Raw genomic sequence first — 19,118 nt, 5'->3', positions numbered from 1 at the left:
GGATGTATATGGCCCGTCAAAACAAGTGTTTTTTTGCCTTCCCGCATAACTTCCGGGTATGATGATGATGATGTCACGCGCATACCCTCTATACATTCCTGTCTAATAAACTATTCAGTATAAAATCAATCAAAGACGCGAATCTGCAAAAAAAATGCCTTCGGCGGAGTCTGGCCAAGAAGAAGCCAGGCTACTTCCTTTGGGCTGCAATTCGAAACTGGCCCCTGTAAAGTCTGAATCCCCCGCCCACCACCCACCCCTTTTCCCCCTCACTGTATATGTTTCTTTTCCCTTTTTACCTCCTTTATGATGAATTCCTGTTCTGTTCTTTGGCTTGAAGTGTCTATTTGTAGTACGTCTCTAAATGTTTTGATGAATTGAACAAGGTGGACCCTCTTGTAAACAAGTGTAATGCTTTATTGGGTCGTCCACTTACAGTTAACAGTCTTTGTATTGAGTTGTGCTTGAAATGTACTGTAATTCTGCAAACTGTTAATAAATAATTCAATCAATCAATCAGCTTGTTTTCATAGACCAGGTTGCTTGATTCTGTCAGGTTGCTTGTTTCTGTCACACAATCAGGCAACCCTGGAGAAGACAGTGACAACAACAACATACATGCGCAGAAGGAAACGTTAAGCTGTCCAGTGTTTGGTGTTTTACCGCGGGAAAACATCTAAACAAGAAATAATTCCGTTTTAACATCGGGAAAAGGTGAGTTTTTTTAAATCTGATAACAGTTTAAACGGTGCCACGACACCGCGTTCCATCATGCTTTTATAAAAATGTCCCCAGAACACACGGACAGCATTATGCAGCCCGCCAGGACAGCTAGTTTAGCATTAGCAATGTAGCAGCCCCCCTTTCGCAGTGGTGGAAAGTAACTAAGTACATTTACTTAAGTGGTGGGGGAAAACTACTCAATTATTTTACTTAAGTTGTTAAGTAAATGTATCAATGCCGCCAATGTAGATCTACTCTGTTACAAGTAAAACTTTATAAGTCTGGAATAAAAAATGTACTTGAGAAAAAAAGTACTCACTGTGCAGAATACCGTTATCCCATTTCAAGTTTCCAAATGGCCGAAATGTATATAGGGCTGAAGTGGTTACTGTATGTTTTGTAAAAATCTATTATTAAAGTACTAAAGTTTTCAAATAAATGTAGTGGAGTAAAAGTACAATATTTGCCTCCGAGATGTAGTGGAATAGAGGTAGGCCTATTGGAAATACTATAAAGAGTACAAATATCTCATTGTTAATTAATTAAATGTATTTTTGTACTACATGCATTTGAAAAAACGTTAGTTAATATATTTTGACTATTGTTATTGTAGCTTGTAGATCTACTATTATCAAAAACAGCCTGTAGCCTAGATTTGAAAACTTGAAATGGGACTTTTTACTTTTAGTAGCCTAACATTCTGTCCTTTTGTCAATCAGGTACATTTTGTATTCTAATCTGGACTTTTACTTGTAAACAGAGAGAGTAGTTATATATTGCAGTGTTGATATTTTTTTACTACTTTTTCCACCCCTGGATAACGATACCGTCAAGTCAGGCTTTTGCACACATGCCCATTTATTCATTCATTCAGCAATGCGTCCAGTCCATGATGGTGACATTAACCCATTCTGACCTGAGATCAGATTCTAAAAATGTCTTCTACATCCTGACAGTTTTCCATTCTGACCTGAGATCAGATTCTAAAAATGTCTTCTACATCCTGACAGTTTTCTGAAAAAGCTATGTTTCTATGTCAGTGGTTCTTCGATTTTTCAAAAATAGCAGACCTACAAGCTCGTAGCAAAACATTTAATTTCACTACACCTTTAAAGTCAAACTTCTTTGATCTCTGAATAGTATTGTCATCTCCACAAGCCCAGCCAGTCCGGCCCGAAAGGCAGGTTTTTGCAAAGCAACCAGGTCTATGAAAACAAGGCCAAAAGAGGCGAGTCTTTCGCCATTACCTTTAACATAATACACATAGACCATTTCAAAATAGCTGATCTACAAGCTTACAACGTGTCACCTTGCGATGCGTTGTGGGCGTGCCGTGTAGATCTGCTTTTATAAACGTAACACAAATCTTGTGTGGCGGTCCCTGTCATAAAATGTTTTCAGATGGGGGGTCCGCAGACAATTTAGACAAATATATAATAATTTGGGGGACTTTGACTTGAAAAACACATAACCTGCAACTACTTATTTATTATTTAAAAACAAGCCCAAATTCGCTCAACCCATTTAGGCCTGACGTCGAAATTTAAAATAATTATTCTTTCCTGAAAAACCTCATGTTTCTATATCGGTGGTTCTCAATATTTCATGTCAAGCACCCCAAAAATAATATGTAATATGCCGCCGACCCCCATCTGAAAATATGATGTCCCAGGGACCCCCCCAGAAGCAAAGATTTTAGTTAAAAACGTTCGCTCTGAAAGAATATATATTCAAAGATTTGCGCCACAAGAGACACCGGGGCTATAGGCGTTTCTTGCGGCATATTGTGTGCTTACACCCAATCTCTGGCACCACTGGACCAATCGGAGTGAATTTGACACTTTGCATGCACAACATATTCCCAGTAGGCTGTAGGCCAAGGAAGAACCTCACCTCAACTATATCTGACCCTGAAGATGAATGTGCCGTAATTTTTGAAAGGTATGTCATTACAAAAGCTCTCAGCGATGATCCCATAATGTGTCCTCCTTATGCTCGCTCCACCAGGTAAGAAGAGGTCCCAGACATGTCGAAGAGGCAGACCAAACGGATCTCCCCGGTGCTTTTCATGACGCTGGAGGGCGAGCCCATGCGCTTCTTCCTGCGTCCAGGGCCCACTAAGCAACGGCTCCAGCCTCAGATCACGGCCGGGGGAGGGCTGATGACCAGTGCCCAGAAGCAGGCAGGAGCCATCCTGCTCGCAGACCCCGAGCAGTTTGAGTCTCTGCACAAAAATGTTTCTCACTGGTAGGTGTTTGTGATAAGCTCAGCGTCAGGGCTTGAACTGTTTGCATAAAACGTGGGAATCCACACACACCAACAGTCGGAAATGGCACACCTACTACACATGTGAATGTACGCAGGATACAGTTTTATTTTCTATTTATGCTAAATTTAGAAAGTTGTACACCAAGAAAAAAACAAAAATATATATACATACATACATACATACATACATACACATTGTCGCTCATGGCGTGCAGCTGCGTCTAGATTCTCCCAGCAGATCCTGCTGGGAGCTGCCTATGCCATAGAAAGCATAGGTGGACCCCAGGCTAGGGAACCACTGACTGCTGTAAGACGTACCATCTGCTCTCTGCCTATAGGTACGTGTCCACCCAGTTCATTGAGGATTGTGTAGAGAAGAACGAGCAGCTGGAGGTCGAGGACTACAGGGTAAACTCTGAAAGCCAGCAGGGTCCCTCGTCCACCAAGAAGAAAGCCAGCCGCCATAGCTCTGGCACTGCCTCGGGCGGTACGGGTAAGCAGCAGAAATACATTCTGTTATGCAGTGTTGTTTTTGGCAGCACGTTTTGATTTTAGTTTTAGTCATGGTCTCTTCAATAGTTTATTTCGTTTTAGTCACATTTTAGTCACCTGGAATGTTTCTGTGTTAGTCTAGTTTTAGTCAACACGTCGCGCTGCGAAGCGTTGTGAGCTTGTAGATCGGCTATTTTCATCAAGTGTAAAAACAGTCATTACGATGGCATCGAGGCCCGCCAAAATACATTTTAGTCGACTAAATCAACTGTAGAATTAGTCGACTAAATCTAGACTAACACTAAAACATTCCAGGTGACTAAAATGTGACTGAAACTATTGAAGAGACTAATGACTAAAACTAAAAATCAAAAATTTGCTGCCAAAAACACTGGGTGTAGATCAGCCCTACAGCCGTGAATCAAACCCAAACCCTGTTATAATGTGTCAACTAATCCTGTTATTCTTTGGCAAAAAATAAATCAAAATAAAGGCAGGTTACCCTACACTCCCGAGGAGGATGCTGCCATCTTGAGTTACGTCGTCAAACACAAGCATAAGAGTATAGGAGGGAATCAGCTGTGGCAAGAAATGGGGAAGAAAGATGTGACGGGTCACAGCTGGCAGTCCATGAAAGCCCGCTACGCTAAGTGCCTGGCTCTCCGACAAACAACACCAGAACAGAAGAGGACAAACGAGTCAGAGACCGAGGTAATTCACCCTTCGTTAAGTCCCGCCTGTGGTTGTGCCCCTCTTCACACCAATTGACCGTTTGCAGACCGCGGCCATGTTTCCATGGAAGTTTGGAAGCACTCGTTTTCAGTCTCTTGCATTATATGCTAATTATAAACAGGTGGTACGCAGGGCTATTGAATGATATCTAACGAGCACTTCCAAACTCCAGCACTTGACAGCCCAATACATGTGTTTTGGAACTGACTGAACTGAACTAAGCAAGCAAGGCATTTCTAATGTTCTACAGGCAGACCGCCAAGCACCTTCTGAGAACTCCCATGAGTCCGATTCGGAGAGCTCTCAGTCAGATTCCGAGGTGATGGACGTAACCAACGCAGCCCAACCGGAGCTCATACTCATACAAGACGACTCTTCGCCAGCTGAGTCTGCACCACCCGGCACCCCGGCTCCTCTGCAGCTGGAGAAGCAGCCGGCAGCAGCCTCCTCCACCGTGTCGGCCCAGCCTCTACCTCCATCGGTACGCCGGCAGCTTGCACTCGACGGGCTGAAGGGACCAATGGTCGTTCTTTCAAGAATGTCCAGGTCGTCGCTCCCTCCTCCTGCCCTGGAAAGGGCCACGTCGGCGTCACCTCCACCATCTAAGAAACCCAAATCAACAGACAAGCTCCCTCCCCCGAAGGACACTTCCACTCCCCAGAAACAGAAAGGTGTCTTTCACATCCACACCCAGAAACAGAAAGACACATCCACTCCCCAGAAACAGAAAGACACATCCACTCCCCATAAACAGAAAGACACATCCACTCCCCAGAAACAGAAAGACACATCCACTCCCCAGAAACAGAAAGACACATCCACTCCCCAGAAACAGAAAGACACATCCTCTCCCCATAAACAGAAAGACACATCCACTCCCCAGAAACAGAAAGACACATCCACTCCCCAGAAACAGAAAGACACATCCTCTCCCCAGAAACACACATCCACGGACCAGGACGCTGTTCAGAATGGAACATCCATGGACCAACCCAGAGGAGAGAGTGGAGCGATGGAGTCAGCCTCAGGTGAGAATTGAGATCATAGCCCTGTGGTGTTGCTTTGCACTGTAGATTAAATAAACTTTTAAAGATGATGGATTGACAAAGTTCTTCAGGGTGAAGTATTGAGAATGTACTGAGAAGATTCAGCAGAATAACAACAAACAGAGAGTAAGCAGCCCCTGACATATACATGTATAGTTGGTGGACCAGTGGGAGAACCGATTTCCTCCTGTTTGCCAGACAGCCACTCTACCCACTAAGCTTATGGCCACGTTGTGAAAGGCTGTGTTTTTGCCTATGCACTGTATGCAGCAATGCATTGCGATCGCCTATTTCCAGCGCAGGGGACAATTGGCCATATACATAGACAGCCCATTCATCCAAACTGAAAAGTCCCATCTAATTATATTAAACAACGTCAAAATCACCAACATTGCAGCTGTAAGGAAAGCTTGAATTATCCTCCTTCAATCTGTAAAGTGTTTGTTTCATTAAAAATCCACCGTAGACATTTTATGAGATACTTCTTGTCAAATTCCTTGCATGTGATTATTTTCTAAGTGTTGGAAGCGGCCCATGCGTACCACCTGTTTTGAATGTGCACATAGTTCAGGACGTTGCGTTACTGATAACGAGAGCATCCATACTCTAATACTTAGAAAATAATCATCTGCAAGGAATTTCTTGACAGGAAGTAGCTCAAAACATATCTACGTGGATTTTTATTAAACAAATACTTGAATGAGGATAATTCAAGCTTTCCCTACAGCTGCAATGTTGGTGATTTTGCAATGCATTCTCCCATCGGCACTTTTAATATAATTTATTTAAAGACGGTTACGCCGCGGACAAAGCCAATTCGGATCGTGACGAATCATGACAATGAACACAATATTTTGGGCCGATCAAATAATTTATAAGACAAAAAACAAAACAAATAGTGTTGTCTCCTGACTTTCTTTTCTTCTTTCTAATGATTTGTCAATGCTTTGTCCGCGGCGTAACCGTCTTTAAATAAATTATATTAAAAGTGCCGATGGGAGAATGCATGGGGCTTCCACTTCCTGGGCCACTCGCTTTTCTGAAAGGGGGCGGGTCTGCGGTGCTCTATAGGGCTGACGATTGGCACCCAGCAATCAGCGGGTATACAAGCGGCACCTGGAAGAAATTACCCCCCAGGCACACACACACACACACCCACAGACACTCTTTAGGCCACACTACTGACACTCTTCCACAGACACAACTACTACTGACACATGTAATGTAACAAACGGATGCCACGGATTGACTGACAATTCTGCTCTGCTGTTCCGTTTTTCCGTGACAGAGCGACAGGCAGGAGGAAAGAGAAAGAGAAAGCTGGGCATCCTGGAGATGGCTTCAAAGGAGTTTGAGGTAATTTATACTGATGATCTCTCTAATGCAGTGTTGTTTTCGTCGACAAACTTATTGTAAGTGCCGGTGTCACTTGGTTCTTTTAACTTCAGTCATGTCTTTACTTTGAAGTTTGTTATTTTAGCTGCAGTCTCTTCAGAACTCATCCGCTGCTGCATATTGGCTGCCATCTTATCTGGGCTTTGTTTGGGTATATGCTGTTTCCTCACTTATACTTTGGGGTTTTAGTCTGGGTTTTACAGTAACTTTACGAAGACCCACAGACTACCACTTAAACCCCCGAAGTAATTTTATCAAACGAAAACGAACCGAACAAATAATTGTAAATTATAAAAATGTCCACTTTAAGTTTAATTTAAATATATAAATGCAGCATGAATAATTCTGAATTTGACATTAAGTACATTAGACCTGTGCAACATAGCCTTCAAATCGCTTCATATCAGAAAATGCACATGATTTTCTCTTTTTTTTCCTATTGTCGGTTTTGCAACCTGTCCTTGCTTCAGTCCATGAGGAGATATGGAGGCTACCTGTTAGAAGTCCTCTCATTGGGGGCACGGTGGCACAGTTGGTAGTGCTGTCGCCTCACAGCTAGAAGGTCCTGGGTTCGTTTCCCGCTAGGGACGCTGTGGGCACTGGGGGCGTGTTCCCTCCTCCGCGTCATCAGTGCCCATACCCGAGGCGGGGGTTGGCAAAAGGGCCTTTCTGTGTGGAGTTTGCATGTTCTCCCCGTGTCCCCTAGGGTAGATACCCTCACAAAAACATGCAGTAATCCTGGTCTCTAAAAACTACCTCCCCCTGGCCAGCCGGCGGCGCCTGATGGAGGGGAAAGGAACTGGTCGGAATAACGTGTCCCTTCCACGCGCTATGTCCGGCCGGGGAAATTCCCCCCTGTCAGGTGAAAAGAAGCAGCTTGGACTCCTCATGCATAGAAGGAGGCATGAGGTCAGTCCGCTACCCCCCCAGGTTGGCAGAGGAAGTGTAGCGCCCAGGATTACATTAGATAATTGGCACTGGGTGAAAAGAAAACTGGGTTACAAAATCGTGGGATAAAAATTAAGTAAAAAAAAAAGAAGTCCTCTCACTGCATAGGTTACTGTGGCGTGACAATGACAAACTTGTGACTATGGGCTGGTAATGAAGAAGCAGGGTGGCTGTAGATGAGATGTAGGTGTCGACGTTGAGCTGCTGTGCATCCAGTGTCGAGTTTTCACTGTAAGCGTCCTCGAATTGTGAAATAATCAGAAGTGGATGGTCTCAACGGGTGTAGTTTATTTGTCTTCAGCACAGAAGATCATCACTGGTACACCGTGAAAACTATAAAAATAGAATATAAATACCATTACAATCATGACATTTTTCTCATAGTCTTCAACAATAAAATCTGTGCATTACATTCATCACTTTCAATAGTAGTTGCGGTCAATTATGCAGCGATACAATAACTCAATAATTTCAAGAGAAGACCAAAAATGTACCATAAGTCCATAACCAAATATACCAAACAAAACGAACCATCAAGCCCCAATTAATTAGACCTAAAGTAAATCATGAATGAAACCCAAAACAGAACAAACAAACAAATCATATACCTCGCTCCACTAATCGAGGGGCTAGGGGTTGAATCGAAAGTCACCTTGAACTTCATACCAACAATCTTGGGATAACCGATACTTGGCACATCGGACACAGCAAAAGCAGGCACTGTAAACAATATAAACAGCTTTACATTATATACTGAATCTACAAACATTTCAACATCAAATCAACTGGGTAAACATGAAGTTGCAAACAAACACATCTCATACCATGTGGCTCTGCTGCTTCAAACATGCTGTGTATCTCTGAGGTGAGTGAAGCCAACAGGCTTCAGCTATATATGCACCCTAACCGGACATTTCACAATAAAAGTACCACAAATAAACAAAGAAAATAACAAACTTCAAAGTAAAGACATGACTGAAGTTAAAACAAGAACCAAGTGACACCGGCACTTACACAATTTTGTCAACAAATAAAAACTAGGCTAAAATGTTAGGGACTAGTGGACAAGAGATCCAGTATAAGTCATTTTACACTTGGTTGCAGGCTGAAAATAGGCTGAATTATTTTCCTTTCCGTTTTGTATTTGGTGTTTAGCTGTTTTTGTTCCTGTGTGTCCCCAGTCTAGTGACGACGACCAGACTCCAGAAGACACAAGTGTCATTGAGGAAGTACGGGAGAGACCTAACCTCCCCGGAGGACCGGGACCCACCACCACCCTCCAGGAGAAGGGTCAGCCTCCCCCGGAGAAGGCTGCCAGTCCCGGGGTGGGGGCTGGACCGGGACCCACCACCACCCTCCAGGAGAAGGAGGGTCAGCCTCCCCCGGAGAAGGCTGCCTGTCCCGGGGTGGGGGCTGGACCGGGACCCACCACCCTCCAGGAGAAGGAGGGTCAGCCCCCAGAGAAGGCTGCCAGTCCCGGGGTGGGGGCTGGACCGGGACCCTCCACCACCCTCCAGGAGAAGGAGGGTCAGCCCCCAGAGGAGGCTACCTGTTCCGGGGTGGGAGCTGTGGCCCCGCTGCCCAGCGACCCTCCTCCCACCTCTGAGTCTACGCTGTCCAAGGTCCACCTCTTCATATTTGACGGTGAATCCCAGGACGCTCGCTCTCAGTCGGTTGTGGACAACAACAACACAGGGACGTCCTCCTCCTCCTGCCCTCCTCCTCCTCTTCCTCAGCAGAAAAGGAAGGAGGCCGTGGTGTCGCTCACTCAGACCCACCTGGGAGAGGACATCCAGCAGATGAAGGCGCTGATGAAGCAGACTGATAAGGTGACAGCCCTGAAGGGACCTTTTTTTTGTTGTTGTTTATGACAAGTCTGGCTTTTACATTCACTGGTCCCAGCACTGGGTCGGAGGGACCAGTTTGTGGTCCCTTTGATTTGATTTCTTTAACCCATTCTTGGCGGGAACACCATTTGGTGTTTTAAGCATTATGTTATACTTTAGTTATTGAAAAATAGCAGATCTACAAGCTCATAGCGCGGCACTCAGTGCCGCGCTATGAGCCTGTAGGTCTGCTATTTTTGAAAAATCATAAAAATGTGGCGCTAATCCTTGAATATATATATATTCTTTCAGAGCGAACGTTTTAACTCAAATCTTTGCTTCTGGGGGGTCCCTGGGACAACATATTTTCAGATGGAGGTCTGCGGGCCAATTTTCATGTCCTTGACATGAAAAAGGTTGAGCACCACTGACATAGAAACATGGGGTTTTCAGAAAAATGTCAGTATTTAGAAGACATTTATAGAATCGTTCTCGGGTCTAAATGGATTCATCATATTGACTGCTGCTTATTTTACGTTGTTCTTCACATGTTTCACTCACTCTGCCCCTCGGCCTCTTGCAGGACTTGCAGAGTGTGACCAGGGCTCTGCTGAGGGCCAGTGGAGATTTTGCGGTGGCCCAGTCCCTCCTCATGACTCCCTCCTCCGTCCCGGGACCCGTTTGGACTCGCCCGGACGACAACCTGCTGCGCTCGGGAGACCCCGTGGTCCGCGAACGACTCCAAGACAAATACGGGGCGGAGGCCGTGGCCAAAAGAATGCTCTTCCTTGAGGTAGAATGATCGGAGGCAAGCCAATCTAGTGCCCTCATTTATCAATCGAGTGTAAAATCTGCCACAGATTCGAGTGCAGGTTTCGTAGTACACCCACGTCGCCACGGCATTTATAAAGTGATCGCAAACGGCTGATCCTTCCTTAATTTCGTTCTGACGTTAATAAATGTGACGGCTGAAATCTATCTGGCACGCCCTATGAAATCAAGCCTCGCCCTCGTTTTTGCGACCTGAACCACTGCTATACTATCTGGAAACCATGGTTACCGTGCCTTTCTGCCCGCCTCACCCCCCTCTCTCATACACACACACACACAGACGCACACACGCTGCACGCACACGCAACTTGCAAGCCCAACTAACTGGTTTGTTGTTAAATAAATAAAGAACGAACACCTGCATGAATTAAATAAAGTTGTAGGCCTACCCTGTCTGTTTCCATCTCACCTCGCTTGCCTTGCTGTCATGTCCACGCACGCAGTGGCGGAAGGTTCCTCTAACGACAGTGGGCGCCCACCTTAGAGTAGCCTATATATTTTATGGTGCCCACCCGCCCCGCAACTTATTATTATTGGCTTATTATTTTGCCAGTGGGTGCTTCTGCTCCTGAGCACCCACGGAGTTGACGCCACTGCATGCATGCACGCACCTACTTGACGCATCGACATCGCATCGCCATGAATGGAATATGTGGGCTGGCCTATATTCATTTTACCCATTCGTGCACAGTGCACGGCGAAGGCGTGCAGAGACTGCGCACTGCTGTGATATTAAAGTCCTGTGGGTGACTCAGTGATGCCTGCATGAGAGATAGGCTATCATGTCGTCAAGGCAGTCATAATCAACGTTTATGTAGTGATTTGATCATTGATGAACAATTTACAATTTACAATTTAGGCATTTAGCAGACGCTCTTAATCCAGAGCGACTTACATTAAGCAAGAACAAAAAGCATGGGAATACATCACATAAAGACATTTATCATGAAACATGCGTAGCTAAGAAAGTAACAGTGGAATATCTAATGAAACTATACATATAAGCTATACATCTATACTACTATGCTACACATATGTACTATGACGTGCTATGACTACATACAATGCACTTATGCTGTCTACATAACATGCTATAAGTCTGTATCAAATGCTATCTAAGTCTACAGAATTGCTATCTAAGGGGGTGGGGTAAGTGCTATGGGCCATGATGGAGTCTGAAAAGGTGGGTTTTCAGACTACGGCGGAAGATTGGGAGTGATGCTGCAGTTCTGACTGCAATGGGAAGTGCATTCCACAGTTTTGGAGCCAGAAGGGAGAAGAGTTTGGGACGTGTGGAGCGTTGTCCCGGCGTTTTTAGTGAGGGTACTTCCAGCTTCCCTGCGTTGGCTGATCTGAGTGAGCGGGAGGGTTTGTAGGGTTCGATCATACTTGCAAGATATGGGGGAGCCATACCTTTGGTTGCTTTGAATGCCAGCATCAGAGTTTTGTATTCTGTGCGGGCAGCGACCGGGAGCCAGTGGAGGGAGCGGAGCAGGGGGGAGACATGTGAGAATTTTGGCTGGTTGAAGACCAAGCGAGCTGCAGCATTTTGGATCAGCTGGAGAGGCTTAAGTGCACATGCTGGTAGGCCAGTAAGGAGGGAGTTACAATAGTCAAGTTTTGACAAGACTGTTGTCTGGATTAGGAGCTGGGCTGATTCCTGGGTGAGGAACGGTCTAATTCGTCGTATGTTATAGAGTGTGAACCTACAGGATCGAGTGACAGCTGTGATGTGAGTTTTGAACGAGAGCTGACTGTCCAGGACAACACCAAGATTCCTGGCTGTTGGGACAGACGTTACCAGGGCGTTGTCTATGGAGATAGTTAGCTCCCGCATAGGGCAGGACTTAGCTGGGAAGAAGAGAAGCTCAGTCTTGTCTGGGTTCAGTTTGAGGTGGTTGGAGGACATCCACTGTGAGATGTCAGCCAGGCATGCAGTGATGCGCTCTTCCACCTGAGTGGCAGAGGGGGGGAAGGATAGAAACAGTTGTGTGTCATCGGCGTAGCAGTGATAGGATATATATGAACGAATCATAAACATATGGATGAAGGCTTGCCGCTTGCGCTGGTATGTGTTGGCGACGCACGCCGCGGTCCAGTCCTCCCGACCCCCGAAAATGATCTTGCTTTTATCTGAACTGTCAAAGCACTTATTTAAATGGTGAATGATTAAGCCCCTTACGCCTATAGCCTGCTACTTGCAAATAGGCAAGCTATGCTTGTCATTGTCACTTGGAAATAAAGGCGTGCAGTCTATTTATGCCTTTTTTTATATTATCATAATCACTCAGCATCACTGCATGCGCTCCCAAATCATCTCACAAGTGCGCTCGCATAACAAGGCCAGTAAAGCACTGGTTGATTAAGCACAAACGAATACATTGTAAACATGTTATATTGTCTTTAATGGCGCGATTTTAATTACTTTTTTTTAACATTTTAGGAGTGAAAACATATATTCAGATGCCTGTGACAGCAGTTCAGACAATGCTGCTCCGCTTGTGTACGACAGAAAAACAGCCAAGGACAAAGCGTACGACAGCTGCCGACCAGACGTGACTTTTTGTCCTACTCAAGTTCAATTTCAAGCTTTGCCGGAAATGGAAAATGTCGGTAATTTCGGCGTGCACCCATATTTTGGCGTACGCACGGTTGATAAATGAGGGCCTTAATGTGCATTAATGTGCGGTACCTTGTTTTTACAATGGGTAATGTTATATTGTTGTACCGTTATGTAGTTTCAAAGCTGTTGCCGGTCCACTAGGTGCCTTGTGGCTCATCAATAGGCCTTTCAGTTCACAGAGTGATGCCACCTTTCACCGTCAGCTGCTGCAGTCCTCACTGAAATGCACTTCCGGCCATGATTTCCCATCCCGCTTCTTTGTAGTTTCAAACAGTTGTTGATATGGGATGGAATTTGTTAAAAAAAAAAAGAAAAACCTTGTTAAACATGTGTTCAAAACATGCTAAAACTTTACTTTGCGACAAGGACAGAGTCAATTATTTCAATTGAGAGAAGTGTTTATGTTGAAATATTTCAAAAATAAAATGTATCTTTTGTGTATTAAAAAATATTGAGTAATTATTTTATTTGATAGATGTTAAGACATTCATTTATTTTAACCCGTCAAACCCTATACTGTATACTTAGTTGACCGGCGTCAACCAGGGAACCAAGTGTTGCAGCAGTTAAGCTCTGCAACCTCTGCTCTTGACCCAATGCCCACAACAACCATTACAAGTCTTTTTACCTGGTTATTGTTAATGCCTCAATATACTTACTCCGGAATCTTTCCCACAGACCTCAAACACGTCGTTACATCACGAGCGTTGAAAAAGACTCTTGATCCACTTTTTCGTAATTCTAAATTATTCAACATTTTAACACTTTCAAGACACTTTTTCAAAAATGTTCCATTTGGAGTCCCTCAGGGCGATTCTTGGTCCACTAAAGTTCAATCCGATGCTAAGCTTTAAGTGCCTTGTCATGAGTAAATTTATGTGCAGTTGATTGGAAAATATACAAAATTTGTATTTCATTGACTTCCATTGTACAGCTCTCAAAGTCACCTTTCCCCCCCTTTTCCAGTTAATTTTTAAGATATTTATTGGTTTTTGCATTTATTTATTTTTCATAGAGGGATAGGTATAGACTATACAGTAAGCTTACAGGAGTCTTTTTATCACATACTTTAGATGAACACAAACAAAGCCGAGTCTGACAATAGACAACATCACAACATGCTTTTATTTCTAGTAGACTAGTTTATTGTAATGCACTCTTTGCTGGACTGACAATTAGGTGTTACACAAACCTATAAACTTGTTCATAATACTAGAGTTTGAACTAAAACCAGAAAGTTTGAAATAACTCTTATTTTATCTTCTCTTCAAAGTAAATCTATTATTTAGACCTGAGAACGATTCTACAAAGTGTCTTCTAAATCATGACAGTTTTCTGAAAAACCCATGTTTCTATGTCAGTGGTGCTCAACCTTTTTCCTCTAAAACTAAAACCTAAATAAAGCTACCGGTAAATCATGTTATGGTGATTTCAGTCACCATGGCCCCACTCTATGGACTTCTATGCCACTTGAAGAAACGAGTGCCGCACTATGAACTTGTAGGTCTGCTATTTTTGAAAAATGTGGCTTTTTTTTATATATATATATATATATATATATATATATTCTATCAGAGCGAACGTTTTTACTAGGGGTCCCTGGAACAACATATTTTCAGGTGGGGGTCGGGGGCCAAATACATATAATTCTAGGGGTCCTTGACATGAAATTGTTTGAGAACCACTGACAGAAACCTAGGGTTTCTGTCAGTGGATTGTGGATCTGTCAGGATTTAGAAGACATTTGTAGAATCATCCTCCGGTCCAAATGGGTTGAAGCACATTGAGTCTGCTTTTCGTATGAATTCTACTAAATAAATGTAACTTTTCCCTCGTATCTTTTTCCTCTCCCTTCTCCCCGTCTCTCTCTCTCTCCTGTGTCCTCTCTCTTGCAGAGGTTGAGGGGCTTAACTAAGGCTCTGCTGCAGGCCAGTGAGGACCTGTCTGTTGCCTGGTCTCTTCTCTTGGTTCCCTCGTCTGTCCTGGGACCTTTTTGGAGTCGCTGGACCGGCCTCGATGACAATTTCCTGCGGTCGGGTGACCTCGTGGTCCGCGAACAACTCCAGGACAAATTTGGAGAGGAGGCCGTGGCCAAAAGAATGCGCCTCCTTGAGGTAGTATCATAGAAACAAAGTGCTTTTGATTTGTCTTATTAAGTCTGTTATTGGTTCCAAATATACTGTAGATTTTGGATGTATGTTCAGTTAATTGCCCAGCCCCAAACTGTTACTCTTTAGTTTTCTCATGTTAAAACCTTTTGTAGAGAGATCCCTCATTCATTGTTGAATGTTGTTGCATGTTTAAGTCATTGTTATATTGTTGAAATGAAATGAAAATACAATATCTGTTTCTATTTTAAAAAGAATATTGAAAATGTTATGTGTTAATTTTAAATCAAGGAGGAAATACCCTTAGAAGTCTGGAAGGAAGCACGCTGGGCAAGACCTAGCCAGTTTAATGGAAGTAGTGGGATTTTGGTAGAATTGTCGCCCAAGAAATGACGTTGACACTTCCGGGGGAAATACGTCTGACGGATGTTCCGGCCTAACTCTCTTTTTGTGTCTGAGTAGGCTAAATCTCATTTACCGACTGCCGCGCTATGAACTTGTACGTCTGCTATTTATGAGAAATCGTGAAAATGCGGCACAAATCTTTGAATGCATATTCTTTCAGAGCGAACGCTTTTGACTCAAATCTTTGCTTCTGAGGGGTTCCTGGAACAACATATTTTCAGATGGTGGTCGGTGGCCAATTATATATCATTTTTGGGGTCCTTGACATGCAATATTGAGCACCGCTGATACAGAAACATAGGTATTTCAGAACACTGTCTGGATCTAAATGGGTCGAATAACTGTGATACGATGGTAATTCCGACGAAGCAGTGGTCCGACATGCGGGAACAACGGTCGGACTAGCGCTCCAACATGCGTGGCGCCCGTGGTGCGGTTATTGTTAGGTTAGGGTTTGAGGTATAGGTTGTCGGTCTAACTAAGGACTGTCGGACCAATAGGGTTTGAGGTATAGGTTGTCGGTCTAACTAAGGACTGTCGGACCAATAGGGTTTGAGGTATAGGTTGTCGGTCTAACTAATGACTGTCGGACCAATAGGGTTTGAGGTATAGGTTGTCAGTCTAATGACTGTCGGACCAATAGGGTTTGAGGTAGGTTGCCGGGTCGGGCTTAAGCTTACCAACCCAAAAAAAGAAGCATGTTGACCTTGGCTTTATTCAATCCACCATTTTATTTTATTTGACCCAAATACCAACTGTACATTAAACATAACCCACCCCCCTCGTGAATACAATGTATCAATAGCTTACACACGCACAGACACACAAATTATTTCACTATTGTAAAGAAATACGTACTGAAATAAGCAGACAAATCATATACAAAAAGTTCAAAAGAAATTATGAATTCAGACAAAATTCAGCACTCGACATGGTTCAATTATGGCCACATTTACAAATATTGCTGTTCTCAGATCACAAGCAAATCACTGCGGTCAGGTAAAAGCAAGACGGTCTGATAATGGCATGGCATCCCTGTGCAATCAGTAGTTTGTTTCTTCTAGGTTTTGCAGTTTGTGAAGGAAGCACCAAACATGCTACGCATTGCTACGGTGAGGCAAGATGTGAGCTGTGCATCAGCTGAGCAGTGTGGTGAACTCTATATTGGTCTACGTCTGTCTGTCTGTGTGTGGGGACAGAGGTGCAGATCAACCCAGTTCTCTAGACAGCTGGTCCCTTTTGGCTCCAGTGCTCCACGCCGTAAAACAAAAGTAAAGAAATAAGTCAATTTAAAGTTGGAATAAATGGTGACGGTCGACTGTGGTGCCCCTGTTGAAAGAAATCAGTTCTCTTGCATGATTCCTGAAAGTCTCTCCTCACTCTTGCACATCAGATTTTTACCTGACAGTAGTAAAAAGCTCACTTGTCAACAGACGGTTATTAACAAGTAAAAAAAAAAAGAATTGTTTAATGACACTTTTAATACAACCATATATTCCCCCAGCACTACATTGATAAAAACCGTTCATATAAAACCTTTATTTAGTATGAAACATTCACATCCACCAGGATACAATTTATATGAGTCATACCAACATAATACACAATTATGTATGAGCCCCATTATTAAAACAACACTTGAGTGGCTTCTAAATAAAGTAAAGTTGACAACGTGTTTTTTTCCAGGCAACTCCACTTGTTTGTTTAGTTTTACATTCAGACCCCATTATGGGAAGCGACTGCATAGCACACACAAAGCAGCCGCCTTTAAAAGAGTTTCAATTTCAACTTTTTAAAGATGTGCCAAGTAAGGACTATGTTTTTGTTTTTGAGTGTTGCAAACCGTGCAACCACTCCCAAGGAACAGCAATGTCCCTATGTTTAGAGTACCAACAGGGGGCGCTGTTGCACCACTCACTTCAGACTGGTCTGTATTCTTTTTAACACCACATTCAGGGAGGAGTTTTTTAATTACACTCAAGGAGAACAAAACAGATGTATATATATTTTTCCCCCTGGTGTTTTTGCCCTAATTTTTGCATTTGTTTTGGTTATGCTAAACGATACATATTACTGAATCAAAGTCTGCAAAATAGGACATCACTATAGCATATTATGTAACACACAATAATTAGCTTGTTTGTGTATTCATATCTTTGGGGTCATATTTGTATTGATTAAATTCTCTGGGAGTTTTAACGTCAGAGTGTCGTCGGGGTGTCTAAAGACACATTCCAATACCCCAAACCTCGGCCACTCACTCACTGGCAGTCGTCACTCCAGCATGGCGGTGTTACGGTGAAATTGGTGACCTGCTGAAACATGTGACCGTGTTGTGGATTTCACATAACATTGAGGTCTTTAAAACGTGGCCTATATAACAGTGGCTCCCAAAGTGGGGTCCGGGGACCCCCAGGGGTCCTTGAGGGAGTTCCAGGGGGTCCCCAGCTAAATGATAGTTTGGAACCAAATGAACCCTTGTGGGTTTGTAACTCAAGATGGTTCCATTTGTACACTCAGAGTTAAATTAGCATTGATTTTACAATATACATTTGGGGTCCCAGAGACCATTAAACGGGAGGCTGTGTAGACTAATGCATGTCAAACTGGGAGGTCCTTGAAATTAAACGGGTTGAGAATCACTGCTTAGAGCCGTGCAAATCTTCTCATATGGGGGGTCCCTGGCATGTATTTTCTAATGGGGGTCCGTGGGCTAATTAGTGTCAATTTGGGGGTCCTTGACATGAAAAGGTTTGGGAACCAGTGCAGTATATACCACTACGTTGAACTCTGCTAATGAAACAAACTACAGTGATTTACGTTTGGACAGTGATGTTATGTGATTGTCTACACGAGTGTCCCATATTTCACTGTCACACCGCCATGCTGGAGTGTCGGTGAGATAGTAGCCCAGATTTGGGGTTATTGGAGCCAAAGGAATTTTCTTGCTTCCGCTTGGCTGCCATTATAGTGCTATGATAAACCAGTGGTGGAAAGTAACTAAGGATTATTTACTTAAGTACTGTACTTAAGGTACAATTTTGAGGTGTTTGTACTTTAACCACTGAAGTGAAGTGGGACATTCTGCAATATGAGTAATTTAACTTTTAGTACTTTAAGTACATTTTGATGCCGATACTTTTGTACAGTACATTTTCAAATCTGTATTTTTACTTGTAACGAAGTAGTTCTAAATTGCAGTATTGTTTTTTTTTTTAAACAATTGAGTACTTTTTCCACCACTGGTACTTTGGAGAAAAAAATGTCAATTTAAAATGTAAAGCATGTAAGCGACATATTGTTTATATGCTATTTATTCAAGACCAAAACCAAAATAGCACCCTTATTTATATTGACAGTAAATATCTTTAAAAATCTGCTTTTAGCCAACTGTGGAGAAATTAAAAATCCCAATTCCCCCCTGGCCAGAGACCTGCGACAAGACCACAGTTAATTAAAAGAGGTTAGGAAGCGAAGACTGTACAGTGGACTCCATGTTGCTCCCTGGAAGGACAGAAGACTGTACAGTGGACTCCATGTTGCTCCCTGGAAGGACAGAAGACTGTACAGTGGACTCCATGTTGCTCCCTGGAAGGACAGAAGACTGTACAGTGGACTCCATGTTGCTCCCTGGAAGGACAGAAGACTGTACAGTGGACTCCATGTTGCTCCCTGGAAGCCGAACGCGGAAGTGTTGGCTGCATATAGCCCATTGCACATT

The 19,118-nt window shown here is 43.5% G+C and overlaps 1 protein-coding gene across 3 annotated transcripts; it reads left to right on the top strand.

The window, feature by feature from the left end:
- The first annotated feature begins 587 nt into the window (after nucleotides 1-587).
- LOC308332419 (uncharacterized protein) lies at nucleotides 588-15,961 on the top strand. Of its 3 annotated transcripts, none has more exons than XM_080788315.1 (10): nucleotides 588-714; nucleotides 2,731-2,970; nucleotides 3,330-3,484; nucleotides 3,977-4,194; nucleotides 4,466-4,886; nucleotides 5,001-5,243; nucleotides 6,550-6,617; nucleotides 8,786-9,433; nucleotides 10,014-10,223; nucleotides 14,780-15,961. In XM_080788315.1, the coding sequence occupies exons 2-10, from the start codon at nucleotides 2,750-2,752 to the stop codon at nucleotides 15,008-15,010; spliced, it is 2,415 nt and encodes an 804-aa protein (XP_080644441.1). In that variant the 5' UTR covers nucleotides 588-714; nucleotides 2,731-2,749; the 3' UTR covers nucleotides 15,011-15,961. The 3 variants fall into 3 exon arrangements, with proteins under 3 accessions (XP_080644441.1, XP_080644440.1, XP_080644439.1); XM_080788314.1 differs by having other exon boundaries at nucleotides 4,920-5,243; XM_080788313.1 differs by having other exon boundaries at nucleotides 4,466-5,243.
- Nucleotides 15,962-19,118: the final 3,157 nt, after the last annotated feature.

The sequence above is a fragment of the Protomyctophum bolini genome, assembly GCF_963924005.1.
Source record: "Protomyctophum bolini genome assembly, chromosome: 2".
In the NCBI taxonomy this organism is placed as follows: Eukaryota; Metazoa; Chordata; class Actinopteri; order Myctophiformes; family Myctophidae; genus Protomyctophum; species Protomyctophum bolini.
This window is presented reverse-complemented; position numbering and strand designations above follow the sequence as displayed.

Coding starts and splice junctions, on each gene's coding strand:
- LOC308332419 (XM_080788313.1), top strand. CDS start 2,750: ATGTCGAAGAGGCAGACCAAACGGATCTCCCCGGTGCTTTTCATGACG. Junction 6,618..8,785: donor TGGCTTCAAAGGAGTTTGAG/GTAATTTATACT, acceptor GTGTGTCCCCAG/TCTAGTGACGACGACCAGAC. Junction 9,434..10,013: donor TGATGAAGCAGACTGATAAG/GTGACAGCCCTG, acceptor GGCCTCTTGCAG/GACTTGCAGAGTGTGACCAG.